The sequence below is a fragment of the Typopeltis vanoorti genome, chromosome 10 (assembly GCF_054136105.1).
Source record: "Typopeltis vanoorti isolate ZY-2024b chromosome 10, IOZ_Tvanoo_1.0, whole genome shotgun sequence".
NCBI lineage: Eukaryota > Metazoa > Arthropoda > Arachnida > Uropygi > Thelyphonidae > Typopeltis > Typopeltis vanoorti.
Window position 1 is genome coordinate 12416621 of NC_143558.1, and position 21968 is coordinate 12438588.

General features: G+C 34.9%; 1 protein-coding gene across 1 annotated transcript in view; it reads left to right on the forward strand.

The window, feature by feature from the left end:
• LOC150102177 (cofilin/actin-depolymerizing factor homolog) overlaps positions 1-21901 on the forward strand; it is a 54986-nt gene extending 33085 nt beyond the window's left edge. Inside the window, exon 3 of the mRNA XM_090398624.1 lies at positions 21190-21901. Coding sequence (XP_090254750.1) covers positions 21190-21352 — 163 coding nt within the window. The 3' untranslated portion in view covers positions 21353-21901. The remainder of the gene's footprint in view (positions 1-21189) is intronic.
• Positions 21902-21968: the final 67 nt, after the last annotated feature.

The following is a 21968-nucleotide window of genomic DNA, read 5'->3' on the forward strand; positions in this document are numbered from 1 at the left end:
GATAATGAATAACAGAGGGGATAATGTACATCCTTGTCTCACACCAGATTTAACATTAAACCATCTTCCTGTACTTCCTTCAATTCTAACTGCTGACTTACAACTCAAATAAAGACTATGTATTGCTTGATATAATGTCCCATTGACACCATATAACTGCAGCGTGTTGAATAGCTTCTCTCTTGGCACCTTGTCATATGCCTTTTCCAAATCGACAAAACTTAAATACAGATCTTTGTTATATTCCCATGCTTTCTCGACTATTTGTCGTAAAGTGAAGATCTGATCCTGACAGCCTCTATTTGGCCTGAATCCAGCTTGTTCTTCACCAAGCTTTTCTTCCACAATTCTTCTCAACCGTTTCTCAAGTATACTTGCATAGATCTTGCCAGGAACACTCAGTAGGGAAATACCTCTGTAATTCTCACATTCAGTTTTATTTCCCTTTTTATATATGGGTACTATGAGAGCTCTACTCCAATCATTGGGAATTCGTCCCTCTGTCCAGGCTTTCTGAACTATGAAGTGCAGCCACTGTAAGACTCTTATACCACCATACTTCAGCATTTCTGGTCGAATATCATCTACTCCTGCTGCCTTTCCACATTTCAAGCCTTTGATGGCTTTTTCTACTTCAAGTATGGATATGTATTCCTGACTGCATGCCTGGTCAGTGTTTTTTATCACTGTGCTGTCATTACTGCTTGTTTCATTTAGCAGTTTTTCAAAGTAATTACTCCATACTTCAAGGATATTTTTTTCTCCTGTTTTCATGTCACCTTTATCATCTCTAACTCCTTTTACAGCACTCTTTCCTCCATTCCTAAGCTTCTTCAATAACCTCCAGAATATTTTGCCACCTTCTTGATATTTATTTTCTATATTCTTGCCAAAGTCCTCCAATGACTTTTGTTTAGCTAGTTTTACACACTGTTTAGCTTTCTTACATTTGTCTCTGTATGCTGTAAGAGTAAAAGCTGACTTATTTGCCAGGAACTTTTGATATGCCTTCTTCTTTTCCTTCACTGCCTGTTTAACTTCCTGTGTCCACCAGGGAGTTCTGATTTTTTTTATCCTTGCACACAACCTCACCACATGCCTCTGGCAGAATCAATGTTTTCTTCAGAGTTTGCCACTGAATCTCCAAGGTTTGATTCCTGTTCTCAAACTCTTTCATTTTCTTTTCAATAATCTTTCTGTATTTTAGTCTACAGATCACATCTGAGAGCTGCTCAACTTTTATTCGCTTTAAAACTTTCTTACATGTTATTCTTTTGAATATGAAATTCAATTTTATCCTGCTCAAGACTTAAATAGTGATCACTTCCAATTTCAAATCCTCTGTACACTCTGGTGTCCTGCACTAGGGAGAAGACATCACTATCAGCAATAACATAGTCAGTGAGACTTTTCTTATTCCTAGCCTCTTCTCTCCATGTGAATTTGTGCACATTTTTATGTTGGAACATGGTGTTAGTAATAACCAGTCCATGTCCTGAGCAGAAATTCAACAGATATTTGCCATTATTATTAGCTTTGCTCTTTTCTCCAAATTTTCCCAAAATATTTTTGTATGTCTCGCAGTCATTTCCTACTCTGCTATTTAGATCCCCAACAAGGACCAACTTTTCCTTTTTCATTGTGTCAGTTGCTTTTTATAGAGCGTCAAAAAATTCCTCCACTTCTACCTTAGTAGAACCTTCTGTGGGACCATAGGCACAAATAAGTTTCATTGTCCAGTTCCCCATTCTCATATTTGCCCACATTACTCTACTTGAGAGTGACTGCCATTCAAGAAGATTAGCCTCGTATTTTGTGTTGAATACTATGGCTACTCCTTCTTTTCCTTGATTGTCATTGCCTGAATATAACATTTTGTATTTATTGCTTAGAAAGATCTCACCAGTTTTGGTGTTTTTTGTTTCAGTCACCCCTATAATGTCGATCTGGTACTTATCTAATTCCTCAGCTAGCTCCATTTCTTTGCCATTCAGGCTTCTTGATTATTTTAATCTTAAATAGCAAACTAATGAAATATTCCGAAAACTTTATTCTAGAGGTATAGAATGGATTTAGAAAAGGACGATCATGTATAGACCCAGCCTTTTGCCTAAAATTAATAGTAGAGAAAAGAAGAGAATATAATTTGGAAACACATATTGCATTTATTGACTTTGAAAAAGCATTTGACAAAGTTAAAAGAAACATATTATTTAACATATTAAAAGAAAGACAAATACCAAATAATATCCTAAAAGCTATCACAAGTATATATGAAAATAGTCAAATACAAATAAGATTAAATCACGAGCTATCATATACAAGAGAGATAAATCAAGGGGTCCGACAGGGATGTCCCCTCTCAGCAACTCTTTTTAATATCTACTTAAATGAAATAATAATAAAATGGAGTAAAAATTTACACCAAGGAATTAAACTTTCACCTACAGTTAACTTAAACACTCTCCTCTTTGCAGACGACCAAATAATAATTACAAATTCTGAAGATAACTTACAGAAAGCTATTTTAATCTAAATGAGATATCCGAAGATTATGGTATGATAATATCAACAGAAAAATCAAAAACTATGGCCTTTAAAGGACAAGATCCAGCAAGTACTAAAATAGTAATAGATAACAAGATCTTAGAACAGGTGAATTCATTTAACTACCTAGGATGTATGATCACATATGAAAAAGATATAAACGTAAAAATTGCAAAATATTTAAAAAATAACAGGTGTAATTAACTCTATATTTAAACCAAACCTAGTTCAAAAACAAACCAGGCTGAAAGTATACAATACATTAGCCTTACTGGTCTTAATGTATGGAAGCGAAATCTGGACAATAAGACAAAGATTAACAACAGCAGAAATGAAGTTTATGAGAAAAACTGCAAAGTATACCCTATTTGATCACAAAAGAAACGAAGATATTATGAAAGAATTAAACCAAGAACCAGTAATAGAAAAAATTAAAAAATATAAACATAAATGGATGGAATGCGTTCAAAGAATGAAAACAGAAAGATTTCCAAAACAAGCCTTAAAGTACAAGCCATTAGGAAAAAGAAAACCAGGACGTCCTCTTAAACGATTCAACGATGACTTCTAAGGCCCAGAACAGGCCTAGGCCTAAATCCTTGATACATATGATGATGATATAACACCTCCAGGGAGTCCAAAGACATCGAGGGAGGGTACCTACTCTTCATCTCCATCAATCCACCAACCTTCATCATTTACACCAATGCCATCTACCGTTTAAAGTGAAAATCAAATTTTCAATTTAAGCATCTTAGCATTTTATTTTATGCAGATGTTATACCTCTAATCCAGTATGTCTGCAAAATTCCCTGACTAAATTGAATAACTTTTGTAATAAACTTGGCATGAAAATCAGCAATAAAAAAAGTGAAAATAGGTAAAAACATTGAAAACATTAACTGTATCCTGAATGTGTAAAACATTTCAGCTATTTAGAAACAATTTTTAGTAAAGATGGCAAATTAAAGATGGAAATGGACAACAGAATTAGCAAAGCTGATATAGTACAAAGTCAACTGAATAAATTTATATGGAATGAGGAATTAGTCGCACTAAATTTGCTGTATACAAGACGGTTTTCAAACCAATTTTTATTTGTAGATCTGAGCAGGGTTAGAAATAAACACTTGATCAGACTGGAGACTACAGATATGAGAGTTCTGAGAAAAATTAGTGAACAGATGGCAGAAATGACAATCATTAAAATTGAAGACATTAAAAAGAAACTATTGTTAGCATTTAAGAATGTGTTAGTAGAGCTATCTTGGGTGTTAACTGCTTAAACAGAATAAGAGAGGAAAGATTAGTAAAGCAAGTGTTCTTTGACAGACTGGATGGAAAAAGATCCAGAGGGATTGATACATTAAAAATTGCTTTAGACAGAAATGTAAGAACAAATCATATTGTAGTCTGACAGATAACAGATTAATTTGGTGGAGATTTGTCAATTGGAATTTAGTAAATAATTTTCATGTAGTACTGTTATAATAGCCTGTATACCTCACACACACCAAGGGTTCATTTCACTAATTTTATTATCAGTTTCTGATAATTCACAATTTGTTTTATGTAGATTAATTCTACAATACAGTAATGGAATAAATAAGATCATCTTTTAGAACAATTCCTGGACAAGATTGAAAAATTTTAAACTCTAGCTTAACTAAATTCAGCATCCATATTAGCATATCATAGACCAAGATTCTTTTAACTAATCCCACTACCCAAAAAGTTTTATACTAAAGGAAAAACTGCATTTTGGCATCGTCTAACTTCTAGCAGTGTTAGATGGAAAGAAATTTTTTGACATTTCTTTTGAGAAAGCAACTGAGGAATTTTGATTGACTGGGTCAATTTCTTCAGTAGAAAGTTTTCTCTTTAACAAATTTATCTAGCAAGAAGAAAAATCACTTGCATATTGGCAATAAAATCAATGCTGCTAATTATAAACCTAAACCTGTCAAAGGAATGAAGTGCAATTTTCATGAGTTTGTGCATAAAGAAAAAATGTTTAAAAAAAATACTTTTTTGTAATCCAAAATCCAAAGGAACTTAGAATTTCATGCGTGAAAAGCACTTAAATTTTGAAGTAATTGTTATATATTTTACTGAAAATTTCACTTTATTATTAAAAAAGTCAAATTTAATTTTAACTCCTAATTACTGTTAATTGCTTTATTAGCTACTACAAACACAACTACTTTACATTAAATTATTGTAAGAAATGTATCTTTTGAAATGTCTAATTTTGTTTCAGTTTGCCTCAATATTTATAGTCAGTGAATGTTACTAACTGAATTTTTTTGAGGAAATTTCATAAACTTCCCATCTACAACAGCTGATACTCCATATTTTTAAATTATGGAAACCCTATCCATGATATAAGAATTATTACAATGCGCACACAAAGAATAAGTGGAAGACATCAGAATGAAAACCTCAAGTTGTAAGGGGATATCTAGGCATTAGTAGACAGGCTTAGCTGTTTACTTGGTAGGTCTGAAAATTACTGTTTCCCATATTTGAGGATTGGTTGGTTTTTATATCCACTGCTGATTCCAAAAAAAAGTTTTGTTTCTATTTACTTGGAAGTATGCTAGTTTATCATTTGATTACGTGCAGTGTCAAAGATATTTTGCTAGGTCTGACTGACCATAATTGTGGCGATGGAATTTTTTTCCTTAAAGATAGGTGTTTCCAGATCTTCCAGTTTCTTTAATATAAACAAGGAGAAAGGCTTGTATTTGCAGTTCATGTTGAGTTTTTTTAATAATGATTTTAATTCACAATAGAAGCTAATAAGGGAGTTCATATTTAGGCCCTGATATTTTGCTGGTTTAGACCTACTATCTTTAGAACACTGAATCATAGTATGAACTGCAACAGTTTGTTCATAGTAATAGACAACACAAAGACCATCGTCATTGGCACTACTTGTTGAATTAAGAGGTTACAATACTAATTTGATCTTAAAATAAATGTCTTGGATTTTTGGTAAATTTATACCACCATAGTTGTTCAGGTTTAGAGTTTTAAAACTGCTGATTCCAAAATTTTCTGACTTGTAATGATTTCTGTTTAACACTTTCGTTTCATTTTATCTAATCCTGTGTGAAGTTTGACCAAGGTACGGTTTACTTGTCTACTTGCGATAAAGAATTTTTGCCATTATGTTCTCCAAGTCAGATGTCAATAGGCCTTTTCTGTCTGTAGTAAATCTGTCATGAGTACAGGGCATTTCATCTGGATGTAATAAAGGAGAGTTCATCCTTAGGTGAACAGATGAGGGTTGCCAGTTTCTACGGTTTAAATGTGTACTGCTCACCCAGTTGTGTGAACAGTCCTACATACACTTCATTTGGCTAAATCACTGCTTTGACTAAATACACACAAGTAGTTCTTTCTCCTTTTGTAAAATTTTGTTCATTTGAAGTATATTAAAAAAAAAAAAATTTTAAGTTTAGACAACTTCAATATTTACTAATGTATACCATTAAATGAGACCCTCTTATTTGATACTATGCCCTTGGACACCTTTTCGCACAGAATTAGAAGAGAACCAGAATGTTACACACAACCCTTTACAAAATGGACTGATTTTAAAAATTGGCAGCAGCACCTTGGAAACATTCCTCAAATCTCAACAAGTATGATTGTATCAGTTTACTAAAAATCTGGGAGGCAGCCCTTTTTTAAGATCCAATTAATAGTTAACCTTTCTCTTTATCAAGCAATAGATGTGGCACCATTTAGGACTTGAGTTATTTGTTTTCAGCTAGAATTTTAAACTGTTCCCATTAACTAATTGTTGCTGTTTGTGTGCTTTGGCAAAATGTTCTCTGAAGATGCTGGATATAAAACCAGCAAAATACAACTAAGTAAATATATTAAGTCTTGCGAATTGCAACCATTTATAAAATAAACTTGTGTAATATTTCAAGAATATGGAACCTTGTATATGCTTGGAACTGAGAAGGGAGGCAGTTGATATTTTAAGAAACAGCAGATTCCAGCTTCATTATGGGGTTTGAAAGCAGCATAGAAATTTCTTTCAAGTTCTAGCTATTTTTTCTTAGATGTACATAGGGAATAGTAATAGCATTGCTGTTATTTGTTGAGAGTAAGGACACTTTTTTTTGCATTGTGGCCATTGCATTGAATAAATGTAAGTTGATTTTTGTGAAGGAAACCTAGTTTTATTTCTCTGACAGATGGAATCAATAACCTCTAATTCATCCCTTCATTCAGCTGATTAACCCATAATGAGTTTCATCGAGCACTAAATATAACAGTTAAGATAATTAAAAATAATTTGCAGTATTTATTACTTTTGATTACAATATTCACATAGAATAAGCATATTTCAGTTAAATTCTGATTAACCATTTAATGTGAATCCCACCACAAAAAAAAAAGCATACTTAGCTTATGGTGCTACTAATATTACTGTCAATATGATAAGGACTAGATAAGCTTCTGTTATAACCAGTAATCATGGAATTTTTGCAACCTCTTGTAGTAAGCAAGATGGCAGTTATATTGGGCAGTGGCATGTTGCTTAAAGACATTCACAAACAACCATGCCCACAGTGGGATTTGAATCCACGACCCATTGGTTGGAGAGTAGGTACACTTAACCAATCTCCCAGCTTTCTTATTTTTTGTGAAATCCTACCTGTGAATTGGTTGCATACCTGCCATATAGTTAGTACTGCTATGAGTGGATTAGAGGTTAGATAATCTACAAGTCCTGCTGTAGAGACAAAACATTGTACTATTTTAAACCACATAAGGCCTCCAATAAACATGGTCTTGCACTAGATAATAAACTGCCTGGCAGCTAGAAGGTCTCATAAATTTCCAGGTCTGAAGATGGATTCAGACCACAAGCCTGAATATGGTTGATATGCTATCCACTTAGCTAATCAGGCTGGAAATGTCTTTATAAATGTTTAGTTCTTTATAGACATGGAGCACCATTCACTATTTATTTGAAATTGAATACTAACCTGTGACATTCTTGACTCTACGTATGGTAATTGTTTTAACACAGTGCTTCCCAAACTTCTGGATGTCAAGGCCTCCTTTGCAAAATTAAAATATTTTGCGGCCCCTTCTCGAAAAAAAATCGTAATAGAGAGATATATTATTATAATATTTATTGTATTTATATTCAATACAAAACATACATAGCGAATATTGCAAAAATCAAATGCATATATTACATTTTGTGCCTCTTACCATTTGGTTCTGAAGACGATGCAGGCTGTTCTGGTAAAATATGAAATACTGTCCTTTTTTTGAGTCTGTTTCTGATTGTTCGCGGGATTTTTTTTTATTTTTTATCAGCCACTTATTCATCTCGGTTAAATTTTTTAATGTAGAACAGATCAAATAATATCACCACTTACCAATACTGGCACACCACAGTAACACGAAATTAGTGAATATTACCTGAATAAGGGAATCCCTGGACCAGGAACATTTTTCTCTTTTGTGACTTTTCTCCCTTTACGGTAATTAAGCCTAACGCGAAACAGACAGCAAAGGCAGGTTATTAAAACGTGCATATGATTGTTGCGGTATTAACAAAAGATCGCGCAACCGAAAGATAAAAGCATATCTGACAATTGAGTTGAAATGCTAACTCTCTTCAACCGAATTCCATATGTGAAACTGCCATAACATTCATTATATATATATTACTTAGTTTTAACACGTTCGGTTGAATTTTATTGCTGCCTTGGGAATTGAACTCGCACACATCTAATTAATAACGATAGTTTTTAGTTAGATACTGTGTTTGCTCATGCAACATATGGTTTTGTTTCTGTCTATATATACAGCATAGTTTCTGTATGAGGGGACATGTGATTCATTAATTAGTGTTTTTATCCCAGTTGTGTCTAATTGCACTATTTGTTGAGAAATATATTACACAGACTCCTCATACCTTATTCACTAGCATAATAAAAGTACTTGTTTTTATTGCCTCTGCAGTATAGTGGCTGTTAGAGAGGGGTGTTGTTTACCACTGCAAGGGAGTTACTATCTCCCCACATGAATTTGTTTAAGCGTTTTTTCATGTGTGAAGTATATGCGAAACTTTTATTGGTGACAGAAAACTAGCTCGGATGGCAGTGATAATATAAAACGAGTTTTGATATGTATATAAAGTCAATATCAACAGTCCCTGATTACGAACGTGTGATGAAAGGGACAGGAAGATTTTGATCTTCCCTGGAGACCATTCGAAGTAAATACAATTAACCACTGCTTTGAAATGAAACATATCAATAAGCAATATTTACTAATATTCATTAAGCACCGAAATACGAAGGAAGCAAAGTTTGTGAACCAACACCAATGCGTGAATTTTTCTATTAAAATGAAAAAAAATAACAAAAAAGAAATAATAAATAATAAAAGTTAAATACGTTTCTTTTAAAATAAAAAAAAATCTACTTAGTTTTAAAACATTTTAAATTCATTTTCATTATTTCATGGCCCCCAAGGGGGCTGCGGCCCACAGTTTGGGAAGCGCTGTTTTAACAAATGAAGCATTTATGTGACTTTCATTTTGTTAAATTTTATTTACTGTCTTTGACAATATTGTGTATTAATGTACCACACCAATGTTAGTGAATGTAATTGGGGAAGCATGCTTCCTCTAGTGGAGAGAAAATGTACAAGGGTTCAGTCATTTTATTTTTTAATCAATCTCATACATGAAAGGTGTTAGAACATATAGTACATAAATGCTTATGTACTATATGTTCTGGAGATTGCATCTGGTTGGGGAAAACTTTGAGGAAGTTTGTTCTGGGAAATAGGCAGATGTAATAAAAGAAGCAGGTTGGCAAAAACAAGCCCAATGGTAAGTTGAAGAATGGTGACTGCCAGTTTGGCACAGTGTCTTTAGAAATACCTGAAGAAAAGCTGAAACTCTAAAATAGTGGTAGATGATCCCTTTCTCCCCCCCCCCCCCTCTAATTTAGTAACTGCTTTTTAAATGTTTGTTATGGGTGTCCTGTTTTTTCTGGGCTATTCAAACTGCATACCAAAGAAATTAGAATTAGTAGATAATAGAAATGGTATGCAGTTTGAATATTTTTGAATTAGTGGTAAATATCATCTTCCATTTTTACATAATTTACCATTTCATCAATCTCTCCAAAGATGGCCTATATAATGATATCTGTAGGTATGCTACTGACAGTATTCAGAGGTCTTTTGCCGTACAATTGACTCTTGCATATGTTTGCTATAATATATAGCAAACACTTGTGAGTCACTTCTCAAAGAGATTTATTATAGCCAACTACTTATCTTGTAGGAGGTGAGTAGTTTGCTATAATAGCCAACTGTAGCTACAGACATATAATCACTAGTAAGCACAAATAGAAAAAAGTATCATGCAGATAGTTCAGGATATACATGCTGAATTACAAAGCAGGAAATTATGACCGACTGAAGAGTATACGGAGTTCATTGGAATGGGATTGGTTGCTGGATGGGAAGAATATTGCCATTGCATGGGGATCATTTAAACAATACTTAAATGATGTGATTATCAGAATTGTCCCGAGAGTTTGAAGAATAAATAAAGTAGGAGTCAAATGGATGTGTAATCTTATTAAACAAGGGATTAGTAAGAAAAGGATGATGCAGAAGGAATACTGTGTGCATAAGGATGATGTCTGAGTATGAAAAGAAACTGCCTCTGCATGCTAAAGACAATCCTCAAGAATTCTTTCAATAAGCTGCAAGTAAAAGAAAAAATGAATATGAAACTTCTAAATGCAGATGGCATGAGAATAGCAGATGCAGAAGAGATTGTTCAACTGAGTGCCCATTTAAAAGCTATCAACCTGGTGTAAGCAACATTGAGCTTAATGCTACCTCTTCACTGGATGAAGAAACTCAGGTGTGTGAGAATGAGGTATTAGAGCTGTTGCACAAACTGAATAAGAATTCATCAATAGGGACTGATGGGATATCAACAACTGTGCTAAAAGAGTGTTTGGTTGAACTAACTATTCCTTTGACCAGGTTGTTTGATATGAGTAAGAACAGGGAAGATTCTGCAAAAATGGAAAGAATGTATGGTAATTCCATTGCACAATGGTGGTGCAAAGACCAATGTATCCAACTATTGACAAATAAGTATCTTAGGAGTGGCGGAGATTTTGGAAAAATTGGTTAGGGCTTGCATTCAGAAATTGGTTGACAGTGAATCTACTTTGCAATGAGCAACATGAGTTTATTTACTAAAGGAAGGTCATGTTTTAGCAACTTGCTCCCCTGTAACAATGTTACCATTGAACTAGATGAGGTGGATGGATACACCATGTTACTTTTGGATTTTGTTAAGGCTTTTGACAGAATACAGCACGATAAACTGTTGCATAAGTTGGAGAATTTGGGTTTGGATTATAGAATATTAGTGTACATAAGAGGATGGCTGACTGACAGATATCAAAAAGTGGTATACAGGGATGCGAGCTTGCAAGATTTAGGGTAACCAGCGGTGTACCACAAGGATCGGTGCTTGGTCTGCTGTTATTCAGTCTGTGCATTAATGACATTGGGAAGGATTTGACAAGTGATGTCAGCTATTTGCTGATGATGGTGCAAAGATAGGTAGGGTAATCAGGAATGCTGCTGATATGCAATACGTGCAGTATGATTTGAATAGGCTGTGGGCATGGGAAAATGAATGTTAGTAAAGTTATTCATTTTGGTGTGCTTAGATATCCAATGTTGTACTGTATTATATGGGTGGGATTATGCTAGAAGAAACACTCCAAGATCAGGCTATCTTGGAGTGTTAGTAGATAAGAAGTTGAAGTTCAAGGGCCATGTAACAAAGATTGCAAATACAACTCAAAAGATAATTGCAATGCTGAAACAAACATTCACATGTAAAGATAGGATGTCATTTTGCATCTTTACAAAGCCTTGATAAGACCTCACTTGGACTACTGTGCGCAAGTCTGGTTTCTGTCATGATTCTGATATACTAGAAAGAGTGCAAAGCAGAGTATTAAAATGATATTGTGGAAGACAGATTGAGAATTTTTAGACTGCAGACACTAGCAAAGAGGGGGGGAGGGGTAATATGATTGAGGCTTTCAAACTTCTGAAAGGGTCATATAGGATTTCTGTTGATGGAATTTTTCAATTTATGGAGGGTGGGGAAAGTAAACAAGAGGGCATCCTTGAAAATTCAGAATGCATGCCACTAGGAAGGGGAGTTAAGGGCTAGATCATCCTCTCATAGGATGATGCATGATTGGAATGGATTGCCATTGGATATTGTGAGTGCAAGCAGTGTGAATGAATTCAAGAATAAGTACGATAGCTGGAGCATGTATGTTTCCTCCCTGGAGGTCTCCCAATAATATCTATATATTTTAATTTACACCTGCAGTTCATAAAATTATTATTATTATTACTTGGACACCTCCAGGGAGTCCAGACTCATCGAGGGAGGTCACTTGCTCTACAACTGTCTTCAACACTCGATCCTCTAACTACATTGAACCACATCATCTACACAAATGCCATTTACTGTCCACCACCACTAGTATTTTTACAGACAATTGGAAACATCCATGCCCATGGTGGGATTCGAACCTGCAGCCTTTTGGCTGGAGAGTGGATATGCTGACCACTCTGCCAACCAGGCCGGCAATTATTTCCTTCAAAGTATTTTTGTTATGCTCTTGTGCAAGGAGTTGGTTATGGTACATCAGAACATGAGTGAAAAGTTAACATTGGATTTAAAGTACTCTTTAGGAAATACAGAAGAGGACATTACAGAATATAACTGTAGAAGAAATGAGAAGTGAAAAAAATTTGTTAATTTTTGGTCATTGCATGTTTTATGTTTTACAATTTAGAGGAGAGATAGGAATTACCAGCATCATTTCTAATAAACCGTGACTATCAGTAACATTTGTAGAAAAAGAAATTATCTTTAATGCCTATATGAAAGATTGTGTGAACACATGGTCAACCTAAATTACATTTGTACACATATTGGAACCAGATTGACTTCATTTTATGCCAGCAGCATTGGAAAAGCTCCATTGCCTCTGCAAAGACCTGGTGCTGATTGTAGCACTGACCATCAAGTATTAGTGGCCAGAATGAAGCTGAAACTGTGCAAGAAAAAGAAAGACATCCAGAAAAAGTTCAGTGTCAATAACATATCGCCAGTGTATGCTGTGGAAGTGAAGAACAGGTTTGACTTAATCAACTTGATGGAAAAGAAAGAGGAACAATGGTGAGGTTAGATACTATCATTGAAATTGCTGAGAAACATGCACCATACCTAAAGCCAAAGAAAACAAATGGCTATCTGACAACACCATCAAAATAGCTGATTAGCAAAGAGTGACCAAATCCAGGAGAGAAGGATGAAGTCAAAAAGCTGAATGCAGCTTTCCAACATGGAGTCAGGGAAAGAAAAAAAGGCTGCAAACAAAGAAAGATAAACAAACAATATCAATATCTAGAAGATATTGTAACAGAAAGGAACATACCAAGCCTTGTTTGCTGAAGTGAAGATGCAATCCCACTTCTCTGCATAACATGGAATGTCATGGACTGTAGTAGAAATGAACTGAGCAAAAAATCAAGAACAGGTGGAAAGAATACACAGAAGAGCTATATGCCAACCTAACAGAACACCAAGAAGACAACAAAAATAGCTTTATGGACAGAGAAATAAACATCTTGAAGTAGCTTGGGCCATGAGAAAAATGTCGAACAACAAAGCCTCAGATATTGATAGGACCTGCAGAACTAAAACCAGTGCAAGTCAACATTATCACTGCTTTGTGCCAAGAGATATGGTACACTTGCAAATGGCCTAAGGACTGGGGAGATCAATATTTATCCCATTACGAAAGAAATGTGATGCCAGATTGCACCAATTATTGCAGAATAGCACTGATTTCTCATGCAAGCAAGATCCTAACTGAAGATTATTCAACAGCAGCTCCCTGATGCCCAAGCTGGTTTCAGGAAAGGGAAAGGCACTAAAGATCACATCGCCAACAACAGATGGATTATTGAAAAGTCCCATGGACACCAGAAAGACCTGTATATGTTTCATTGATTATAGCAAAGCTTTTGAATATGTAGATCATAAGCTATGAGTGACTCTGCATGACCTTGGTGTCCCATCTCACCTGATCAAGCTTATAATTAGATCGCTGTATAATGATCAGGAAGCAAGTGCAAACACTATCATAACAGTTTGGTTCAGGATCAGCAAGGGTGTGAGACAGGGATGTATTTTGTCCCTATTTCTTTTCAACCTCTATGCTGAAGTGATCACGAGGAAATTAGACTCATCCGATATCAGAGTGAAGATAGGAGGAAGAACTATAAACAATCTGAGATGACAACCTTATTGGCAGAAAGAGAAGACCTGCTAAATCTAATTCTGAAAATCGAAGTGAAAAAAGGGCAGCATCTTAAAGAAAACAAAGATCATGACAACAGTGGCTAGTGGAGAAGTGAAGTTTAAAATCAAGGAAGAAATTGAATCAGTGCAGGATTTAATCTTCCTTGGTTCAAAAATTGACTGATGGCAGATGCACCCCCTGAAACCAAGGATAGGATCACTCTGAGCCATACAGAATGGTCAGCATGAATAAGATCTGGAATAGCATAAGCTCTAAGTAGAGCTGTAGTCTTTCCCATAATGAAGTATGGGTGCAATAGCTGGACAATAAAAGGGCTGACAGAGGAAAAATGAATGCATTTGAAATGTAGTGCTGGCAGAAACTGTTACAAATACCATGGACAGCCAGGGTGACACAGAAGTGCAGGAGCTCATAAAACCAGAGATATCATTGAAGCTAAATTCACTAGACTACAATTAACTTACTTTGGCCATGTTATGTGTGCCAATTCACTAGAGAAGTCTGTGATATTGGGAATGGTCAGTGGAACCAGAAGGGGCCAACAAAGAAACATGCTAGCTCAACACCATTCAAGTGGATACCAACATGAACATCAAACAGCTGAAAGAAGCGGTGTGCTTGCCTACAAAGTCACCAAGAGTTGGACACGAGTGAATGATTAAATCATCATCAATTATGGAAGTTTTGATTTGTGCAGTAAAGATTTCTCAAATGAGAAAGAAGAGAGCAGAGGATTTTATTAAAACTTGATTAGATTTACTCTATATATCAACAACCTCCAGTGGAGGTTCTTGATATAAGATTCCAGCATTAGTTGCAGAATTTGAGGTAAAAGATCCATTCATCTTTACATGTATATATAAGAAAGCATGCTGGCAATCCAATAGCAGAAGAGGATTGCTCATTATATATACAGGAATACTTTGTATTATGCGGTTAATTGGTTTCAAGAAGCGTCCGCGCTATGCAAAACCGTGTTGTTTGCAGTCTAATTGTCAAGGTTTTCAATTTAATTTGTTTATTACAAAAATTTAGGATAATAAAAATCTTTAAAAATGAAAAAAAATTGTTATTTTTATTAACTAAATAACAAATAAAATCCTTTTAAACTGATATAAAAGTTGTAGAAAACAAAACAAATGTTGCTTCAATTTTAGCATACAGTAATTTACTTTTTACTAAAGTAGTCTTTTAGTGTTCGTTGAACCATCCTTGTCTCTTCAAGTACTAGATCTCTGTAGCATTTGATGGCATTATTGAGACTTTGCCTCACTTTGATGCTTCTTTCCAAATTCGGGTTGGCATTTATGAGAAAGGTGGAAGCTTCGTCGATTTTTCTCACAAAAGTTGAAAGGTCAGCAAAGGAAAATTCTTCAACCATGACATCAATGGGGTCATCTCAGTCTTCTGCTGCATAGGCTCGTTGTACTTCCAACTCCAAAAGGGTTTCATCATCCAGATCATTTAAATGAGAATCAATACATTCGTTCACATTGTTACAATCTAAACTTGTAAAACCAAGATCTTTGCCCATCTGCACAATTTCTGTTGAGATTTTCTCTTTCTGTGTTGCAAAGGCAACAAAGTCCTTTGAACAATGCGGCAAGATATTATGCCATACGGCTCTCGTGTTGCTTTGAGTCACCTCTCGCCAAGATTCATAAATATTTTGAATGGCATCTTTTATGTTAAATTTCTTCCAAAATTCACTCAAAGTCCAAGAATCTTCTTCTACTGCAGCTTTAATAGCTTGAGCAAAAGTTTGTCTTAAATAGTAAGCCTTGAAAGTAGAGATAACGCCTTGATCCATTGGCTGCAGAATTGATGTTGTGTTTGGAGGGAAAAAATGAATATTGACATTTTCATCTAAGTCAGTCCAATAGAGTTGGATGGCCTGGCTCATTGTCTAATAAAAGCGAAATTTTGAAAGGAATATCATTCTTTTTACAATAGCTTTTAACTTCAGGGCAAAAACAAGTTTTAAACCAGTCTTCGAAAATTGAACGAGGCACCCACGCTTTTTATTCAAACGCCAATGAACAGGTAAATTGTTCTTTGTAAAGCCCTTAAGAGCTCTTGGGTTTTCTGCTCTGTACACTAACAGTGGCTTCAATTTTAAATCACCTGATGCATTACCTCCTAGTAAAAGTGTCAATCGGTCTTTTGACACTTTATACCCAGCTTGTGTTTTTTCTTTCTCTGCTAGACGTGTACAGTGGCATTCTTTTCCAGAACAAGCCAGTCTTGTCAGCGTTAAAAATTTGATCATCTGTGTAGCCTTCCTTCTCAATAAGCTCCTTCAATTCATTGGGAAATAATTCTGCAGTTTTAGTGTCAGCACTTGCACTTTCACCTTGGATTCTTATATGGAGTCCCATACGCTTTTTGAAATTGTAGAACCACCCGCGACTTGCTATAAACGTTTCACTGGTTGTACCTCCTTCATTTTTATTTGTCATATAGACTTGTTGCTTTTGCCTGGAATATCATTTGACTCAAAGGAATCTTTTTTCTGATTACAATCTTCAATCCAGATCATTAGAAGGCGTTCCATATTTTCCATTGTAGAAGATCAATTTCTCTTGATCACTTTTGACATATAAGAAGCAGTGTTCATTCCATGTTGTTTAATCTTTTCTTTGCTCTGAATAATTGTTCGTACAGATGACTCATTCATTGAATTCTCACGTGTTATTTTAGTAAACGAAGCGCCATTGTCGTGACATTTTATAATTTCAAGTTTCTTCTCTAATGTCAACCACTTGCGTTTATTTTTATTTTTTTTGTTACTCCAACAGTGTCTTCTTTGTTTCGTTTCTTTTCACTCATACTTAATTAATAAAAAAATATTAAATACTAATATTAACGTAAATAATAAAATGCCGTGGGGAAAGAATGTGTCTTTGAGAACCAATCGAATAACTACTGCATAAATGTGGCTCTCGACTGTCACTTGCAGTGCGCGGGAGTAGCCGGTCAGTGTTAACAATGTTAGTGTAATAATAAAAACCGCGTTAGACCAAAACCCGCGTTGTTCAAAACCGCGCTATGCAAGGTATTCCTGTGTGTGTGTGTGTGTGTGTGTATGATAAAAGTTTATTTTTCACTTGGTTAGACTATAATAAATTTAGTTTAATCCTTAATCCAAGTGTGAGCAAACAAAATTTGCACCTGAAAATATCTTCAGGACTGGGGTAAGGTAGTACAAGACTTAGCTTGGTCTACCTTTGCTACGAGTTTTCTGGTGTTGTACTACCTTACCCCAGTCCAGAAGATATTTTCAGCAGGCACAAACTTTGTTGCTCATACTTGGATAAAGGATTAAACTAAATTTATTATCATCATCAAATTCCTGCCATGTACCTTCAAGAGGTGTACAAGATATGATAGTACTACATGAAAAATTTAAATCATTACTAACTTCCTATCTACAATTTTCCTCCAAATCAGTCTGTTACTTGTCAAGACTCCAACATTATCAGATCTTGTATTTCTATCGTCTAAGGCACTTTGTACCGTATCGATCCACCTATATCTTGGTCTTCCTCTGGGTCGTTTTCCTGCCAACCTGGCAGAGAACACTTGTTTTGCTGTTTAATGACTGAATTCCAGGATAATAGAGAAACTAGTTTCATCGGAATGCAGACTTCGTCAGGTGTGATAACATAAAAAGCAAATAAGACTGTAAAAAACATTGCACCATTACAACAACTGAGCATTAAAATTCAAAATTTTAATTTTGAATTTTCACTTGGACTCCATTTCAAACGTTTATGTTTGAATTGGAGTCCAAGCTATAGTTCTCTTGTTATGTACATGCAAGCGTATATCTTCAAGTTCGCCAGTACCGAATAGCAGAGCTATCTGAGTCTGGCAGACTATAACTGAGACTGCCATTCATGTGGGAAGAGTCAAGAATTATTTATTTTGATTCCAGGATACGTTCTAATTCATTGTAACATTTATGAATGTTGGATGTTGAATTCCAATCTATTTGATGTTGGCGGCCTTCAACATTGGAATTAACTGAGAACAAGACGTGGCTGGAGAGGGCTCTGGTTCTATTGTATGAGATGTCTCTCTGGTGTTCTTCGAGACGTAGATAGACTTTTCAAAATTCTTGCCAGTTTATGGTAGAGAGAACTGATGTGAGGTAAGAAGATGTAAGCTCTAGGGTTGGTGGAAACCTCAACAGTGTTTTGATGATGATGGTATAGTAGTTTATTAATACTTTTGGAAGGGTAACCATTATTTGTGAAGGTCCTTTTAAGATGTTTCAGTTCATTTTTGAACTCTTCTTCGTCTGACAATATGCACCTGGCACGATGAGCGAGAGTGAATATGTCTAATTTTTGTGCTGGATAGTGGTGAGAGGATGAATGTAGGTATCTGTGTGTGGGTGGGTGGGTGGGTTTTCTGAAGATTGAGATCTTTAAAGAATCAGACAACCTGGTAAGTTTGTCTAGAAATGGCAGAGAACCATTTACTTAAGGTTCGGTGGTAAACTTGATATCTGGATGAAAGTTTTTCAAATGATTTAAGAAAAATGTTAAGGTTGTTTATATCGTGCTCCCAAATCAGGAAAATATCGTCTATATAACGGTCCCAAATTTTAAGTTTCAGTGTAACAGAAGAAATGGCTTTGTCTTAGGAAAAAAAATTTTAGCTAGTATTGGAGACAGTGCCCTACCTGTGACCAATCCATTATTTTGTTTGTAAATCTTGTCTTCAAACTTGAAGTAGCTTGAATTAATACAATGTGAAAGTAAAGAGAAAACATCTTTTTTGAAATCTTGTTTCTTAGAAGAGTGAGAACATCTTGGGTGGGAATTGGTAAAAAGTGCTACTACATTGAATTTTGCCATGATATCTGAATTCTTGAGTTTTAAATTTTTTATCTTGGAAACAAAGTCAGCTGAATTTTTGATGTAAGAAGATTTCCCTGCAAAGACTTTCAAGGAGGTAGCGAGATATTTTGATAAGTTATATGTAGGAGAGTCAATACTTTCAACTATGGGCCTTAGAAGGAATATTTTCTTTATGTATCTTTGGAAGGCCATACAATCGGGGAATGAGCGGATGAAGAGAATGTGGAGATAGATGGATATTTCTTGGTAGTTCTGTGGTCGTTTTAAGAAGATTGTTGGTCCGCAATAAAATCTTGGATTTATTAGTCAGATACTCTCAACTAGAGAGAGATACATATTCGACCTACATATAACTTATCAAAATATCATGCTACCTCCTTGAAAGCCTTTGCAGGGAAATCTTCTTACATCAAAAATTCAGCTGACTTTGTTTCCAAGATAAAAAAACCCCTCAAACTCAAGAATTCGGATATCATGGAAAGCTTAGACGTAGTAGCACTTTTTAATAATGTTTATTGAAAAGTATCTATCTACGTCTCGAAGAACACCAGAGAGACATCTTATACAATAGAGCCAGCACTCTCTCCAGCAATGTCTTGTTCTCAGTTAACTCTAATGTTGAAGGCTGCCAACATCAAATAGATTGGAATTCAACATTCATAAATGTTACGATGAATTAGAACGTCGTATCCTGGAATCAAAAGAAATAATCCTTGACTCTTCCCACATGAACAGCAATCTCGGTTATAGTCTGCCAGACTCGCATAGCTCTGCTATTCGGTACTGGCGAACTTGTGAAGTTATATGCTCACATGTACATAACAATAGAACTGTAGCTTGGACTCCAATTCAAACATAACTACAGTTTTTAATGCTCTGTTGTTGTAATGGTGCAATGTTTTTTTACGGTCTTTTGCTTTTCATGTTATCACACCTGACGAAGTCAGCATTCTGACGAAAGTAGTTGTGTGGTTATATTAAATTTACTTGTTTCTCTATTATCTTGGAATTCAGTCATTAAATAATATTTAATGTCTAGAAACAGTCAATCTGCTTATTGACTTTGTGTCGAACTTCATGAAGATAATTTACTTCTAAGATATCTGCAAACCTCTAGTTAATAGTTTCTTCATTTAGAAATAATTGAAATGAGAAGTGATCTGATGATCAAGGATATGTTGCCCTTAAGAAATGATTGAATGGTTTGGAAAGATTCTTGTGAACTCTCTATTGAAAAATCAGTAGACATGCTTGCATGTTTAGAATGGTAGGCAGGCAGGCATTTACTGAGATCATCAATGGCAAGAATCCGATAAGAAGCCTGGAGATATGCTCCTCTTCTTCTACATGAGTAACAGTATAATAGTACTGAGTGCAAGAGTTAAAAACAAGGTTGGCTAGTATGTTTAGTAGAAGACGAGAAAGTATTGACTGCCATTAGATGGTTTCCTACTTTTGGTCTTTTCAAATCATTTGTGTTGTGATTCACATGAAAATTATCGACACAAAAAACTTATTTTGAAAGGGCCAAAAACACATTTTGGGCTTTGTTTTAATTTTTTTGTATTTTGATTCTTATTTTGTACAGCCTTGGAATACATCATGACAACCAAGGACTTAAATATGGGACAAGAACTGTGATATGTTCAGTACAAATGTGAAAAATTTTTATGTAGAAGTTAAATGATTGGTTAAATTTGGGCTTGCCTTTTTCTGCATGCCATCTGTGTCTGCTTGACTTTCATGCCTTTTGTGTAAGTTGAATTGAAAATTAAATAATGCAGCAATATATTCTTTATTTAGATATACTTATAAACTATTTTGCTGTTCCTCTGTAAATCACCTCTTCCATTGCTTGCTTGCATGTCTTCATACAAAAACCACTCTTGGATTCCTTTTGCTTTCGTAGTCTGTTTTTGTCCATTTCATGCTTTAGGAAATGGTGATAATTATGAGTCATCCACCACCGTATTGTTCATGTCAGTTATGTTGGCGTTTTTTCTTTTTTTGGGGGGGGGGGGGCACTGATGCACTATTTAAAGATTATAGGCCATTTGTTTACCTTGTAAATTTTTTTGTAGTCTTTTGTTTGTAGGCTGGTTTGAGTGTTTTTATAATTTAAAGTAGCCAGGATCTGTTGTATCCACTGCATTAAAAACAAAGTATCACATGTCAACTCACTATTGCAAAGCATGCATGGGGTTTGAATAATTTGTAATGAGTGGAAGATTGCTGTAATGTATTTCTTTTTGAGTTTTGCCTGCATAGAAATATTTTTAATTCTCCTTCCCTAAAAATCTTATGTATTAATGTTATGTAATTTTTTGTAGGTGTCCAGAAGCCTCAAAGATCAAACAAAAAATGCTTTACTCCAGTAGTTATGATGCTTTGAAGAAAGCCCTGGTTGGGGTGTACAAGTATGTACAAGCTTGTGATTTTGAAGATGTTAGCCAAGAGGCAATAGAAGAAGTATTCAGGAAGGGAAGCAAGTAAATTTGGGTTTCCTATTCAGTCATTTTTAATTATTACATCTAATACCTCCTTAGTGGGGTTGTGAGGCACGTTATTGTGCCAGATAATTATCTACTGGAAAATGCTTGTAGATTTATGTTGTACTAGTTTTTAAAGTTCCTTGTCAATGAATTGTACTGATGTAGGTACAGGCAACAGCACATGTAATAACATACTGTTCTGACAGTCCCTGTTAACATTTCGTATACTTAACTGTTGCCTTGAAGTTCTGTGATTTGGGCTGTCTTAAAACAAAAAAGTGATAAATGCATATTTCATTTTTTTATAATGGAAATGGTGTATTTCACAAATATTGTTGCTCAAGACATACAAATTTGGGTGGTTGCTTCTTAATTGAAATAAATTTGTAAGGAGGCTACCAAATCAAGTTTGAGGCTTCTGTATTTAATCTAAAGACTTTTAAATGAAAAATTAATTTGTTATGCTATTGTATTATTTATTAGATATTTAAAATTGTAATTGGATTTCAAATATGTAATCAGTAATAGTAATAAAATATCTGAAACTGAATTTGATTGGTTATTATAAATCTATGCACATTTATTCTGTTCTCCACATTCTTAATATGCTGTAGATT